The 4,016-nt window shown below is 40.6% G+C and overlaps 1 protein-coding gene across 4 annotated transcripts in view; it reads right to left on the minus strand.

Annotated features, from left to right (window-relative positions):
• Nucleotides 1–405: 405 nt before the first annotated feature.
• Nucleotides 406–4,016, minus strand: part of LOC119576363 (G-protein coupled receptor Mth-like) — a 15,421-nt gene continuing 11,810 nt past the window's right edge. For 2 of the 4 annotated variants that reach the window (XM_037924015.1, XM_037924016.1), the window contains exon 9: nucleotides 406–1,129. In XM_037924015.1, the coding sequence (XP_037779943.1) occupies nucleotides 697–1,129 (433 nt within the window). In that variant the 3' untranslated portion in view covers nucleotides 406–696. The remainder of the gene's footprint in view (nucleotides 1,130–4,016) is intronic. The other 2 variants (XM_037924018.1, XM_037924017.1) reach the window with 2 other exon arrangements.

Consider the following 4,016-nt stretch of genomic DNA (forward strand, 5'->3'; position numbering starts at 1 on the left):
CGTTCTTTTGTCTTTTCATGCAAGAATATCGTGTCAACAAAAAAGGAAAAAAAGGAAAAAAAGAAGAAAAAAAAAAGAAATCCATTTGTCATATATTTTTTGTGTAATAATAAATGTGGCCTTAGGATAATATTCTCCCGTTTTGTACTAACAAATTCAGTAAATTAAATATATATACATATACATATATAAACACATATAATGTGTATCTACATATGTATATATACATGTATATTCATTTATATATATATATATATATATATATATATATATATATATATATATATATATATATATATATATATATATATATATATATATACATGTATATATAGGTGTATATATATACACATGTATATATGTATATTTATGTATGTGCATGTATGTATATATGTAAGTAATATACACATACATGTACATATATGGGTATATATGTATGTACATGTATAAATATGTGCATATATATGTATGTGTATGTTTCTACACGTATATATATGTACATTTATATTTTACGTTTTGTAAGATATGTACCGTATTCTAAGTCAATTCACTTGTAGCGAATGTGTACAAACATTACTAGACCTTATAATTTCAACTATATGCACCTTTTCACCTGCCGGACAACCAAATTTAAATATCCAATAGCACAATCATTCATATCAGAAGATTAATTCTGATAACATCCTCACATTCTCTTTAATCCGCTTTCTGGAAGCTTGGGTTGGCCTCCCCCGCCTGCGGTGCCTCACACGCCCGCGATGCCTCCCCCGCCTGCGGTGCCTCACACGCCCGCGATGCCTCCCCCGCCTGCGGTGCCTCACACGCCCGCGATGCCTCCCCGTCGCCGCCCTCTGCGTCCTTCCGTTCGCCTAAGTCGGAAGTTGTTTCCTCGGTGAGTTTGCTGTTGCCCGAGGACGATCCGTCGGGGTTCGTGATGCACACCTGGTTGTCGCTCACGTGCCACACGACGCCTGTTTCGTCCGTGCGGGAGAGCTTCCTCGCTGCCTGGGACACGGTGGACACGGTGCCCTCCCACGAATGGCTCACGATCTCGCGCTTCTTCCGGCTCGTTACGAAGATCACGAACACGATGAAGCCTTGCAGGGAGTTGATGACGTCTGTCGGGATCCTGCGGCAGGAGAGAGAAGGTGCGGAGGAGCGCGTGATTGATAGAGGTAAATCGCCACGGATTTTGACTGAATCTGAGCCAGTTATGAATTGAATATGCATCCAAAATAATTTGTAAAGCATAATGAATATACATAAACAGACATACAGACACCCCTCACACACACACAATAAATATATATATATATATATATATATATATATATATATATATATATATATTTATATATATATATATATATACATATATATATATATATATATATATATATATATATATATATATATATATATATATATATATGTATAAGTAGTTGTCCAATGGACACTGGTCCTCCTCTCACGTAGGTACATGAGTGTATAAACAGGAAGTAGGTTAATGAGAACCGGAAACCGCAACCGATGAACCAGGTACAAGTTTAAACATGATGAATATTGCAGGGCGGAGTGTGGAGGGGAGGGGGGGGTGATGATGGAGAAGGGTCATCTGTGACACCTGGCATCGGGTTGGATTACGATAGCTTTATTCATTAGGAGGGGTGATCACTCGCCTCTAACACTTCAGTCCAGGGCTGTATTATCTGTTTTAGCAGGCCTGTGACTGTTTGTTTGCTTCTTTTTTTTACTATTATTGCTTGGTAATGGGGTAGGGCGGAATGAGGGGCAGGGGCAGTAGGAAGGGAAGGAGGGTTGCTTTGGAGAGTATGGGGAGGGTGAGAGGATCCCTTTAGGTGTGCGTGTTAGACATCATTAGAGGGACATTTATGGATTATGATTAATTAGGAGGGGTGATCATTCGTCTGTAACTTGATCGATCCAGGTACAAGTTCAAACACGATGAATATTGCGGGGGCGGGGTGTGGAGAGGAGGAGGGTGGTGATGGGGAGCGGGTCATCTGTGATGCTATTGATTATGACAGTTTCATTCATTAGGAGGGGTGGTCGCTCGTCTTTAACAGGGTCAATTCTCGGTGTAGGATGGGTGGGGGGAGGGATCATCTCTGGTGTCAGGCATATTGTCTCAGAGAGAAGGGGAGGGTAGTCCTCCAGGTGTGTGTTAGACATCATTAACTAATGGTTCTGGTTATGGTCATTGAATACATTAATCACTTTCTGCAGTCATTAACCTGCTGTGATGCGGTTGCGGTTTTCGGTTCTAATTAACCTACTTCCTGTTTATACACTCACGTATGTACGTGAGAGGAGGACCAGTGTCCATTGGACAACTACTTATACATATATATATATATATATATATATATATACATATATATATATACACATTTGTCTATAAGCACACATATCTACATATACATACATAGATACATATATGTATATATATATATATATATATATATATATATATATATATATATATATATATATATATATATATCATCTTGAACAAGAGGAAATTAAAGTTTATTGGTCATGTAATGAGAAGTAAAAGTATTGAGAAAAACTTGCTGACAGGGATGGTGATAGGAAACAGAGGAAGAGGCAAACCGAAGACAAGACTGAGCGACAATATCAAAGATATTTGCGGGCTGTCGATGGTATAAGTGGAAAGAAAAGCGTAAGATCGAGTTTAGTGGCGAAGGATGGTGGAGAGGTCCACGGCTGCTCAAACATGAGCATACCGTTATTGATTGATTGATATATATATATATATATATATATATATATATATATATAATTACTTAAACAAATACAATATATGTGCACACACACACATATATATGTATATACATATATGTAAATATATATATATGTATATGTATGTATGAATGATATGTATATGTATGTATACATATATCCATACACACATATATATGTACATTTTATGTATATATGTATACATATTCATACATATATAGGCCGCGGTGGCCTAGTGGTTAGAGCGTCGGACTCAAGTCACGAAGGCAATCTGAGTTCGAGGGTTCGAGTCACCGGCCGGCGCGTTGTTCCCTTGGGCAAGGAACTTCACCTCGATTGCCTACCAAGCCATTGGGTGGGCAAGCCATCCCAAATCAGTGCTGGTCCCTAGCCCGGATAAATAGAGAAGAATGATTACCTAAAAAGGTAACACCGGCACTCTCCGTGGAAAGGAACTGGGGACCCTACCACGTACTCACTCCAATTACAACACAACATGAAAACTACAATTAAGTATCATGCTGTGACCACGGCGGCTCAAACATGAACCTACCGTTTTTAAAGGCCGCGGTGGCCGAGTGGTTAGAGCATCAGACTCAAGACTGGCACGACGGTAATCTGAGTTCGAGGGTTCGAGTCACCGACCGGCGCGTTGTTCCCTTGCCTACCTAGCCACTGGGTGGCCAAGCCAGCCCAAGTCAGTGCTGGTCCCAAGCCCGAATAAAATAGAGAGAATGATTACCTAAAAGGTAACACCGGCACTCTCTGTGGAAAGGAACTGGGGACCCTACCATACATATGTGTATATATGTACAGTATATGTATATATACATATATATGTATATGTATAGGGGCCGCGGTGGTCGAATGGTTAGAGCATCAGACTCAAGACTGTCACGACAGCAATCTGAGTTCGAGGGTTCGAGTCACCGGCCGGCGCGTTGTTTCCCTTGGGCAAGGAACTTCCCCTCGATTGCCTAACTACCCACTGGGTGGCCAAGCCAGCCCAAGTCAGTGCCGGGTAAATAGAGATGGTGACTCGATAAAAAAAAAAAAAAAAAAAAAAAAACACCGGGCGGAAGGCAATGGCAAACCACCGCTCTAAATTGCCAAGAAAAATCATGGAAAGCCCATGATCGTCGAGGCCGCGATGGCCGAATGGTTGGAGTATCAGACTCAAGACTGTCACGACGGCAATCTGAGTTCGAGGTTTCGAGTCACCGGTCGGCGCG

The sequence above is a fragment of the Penaeus monodon genome, chromosome 8 (genome assembly GCF_015228065.2).
Source record: "Penaeus monodon isolate SGIC_2016 chromosome 8, NSTDA_Pmon_1, whole genome shotgun sequence".
Taxonomy (NCBI): Eukaryota; Metazoa; Arthropoda; class Malacostraca; order Decapoda; family Penaeidae; genus Penaeus; species Penaeus monodon.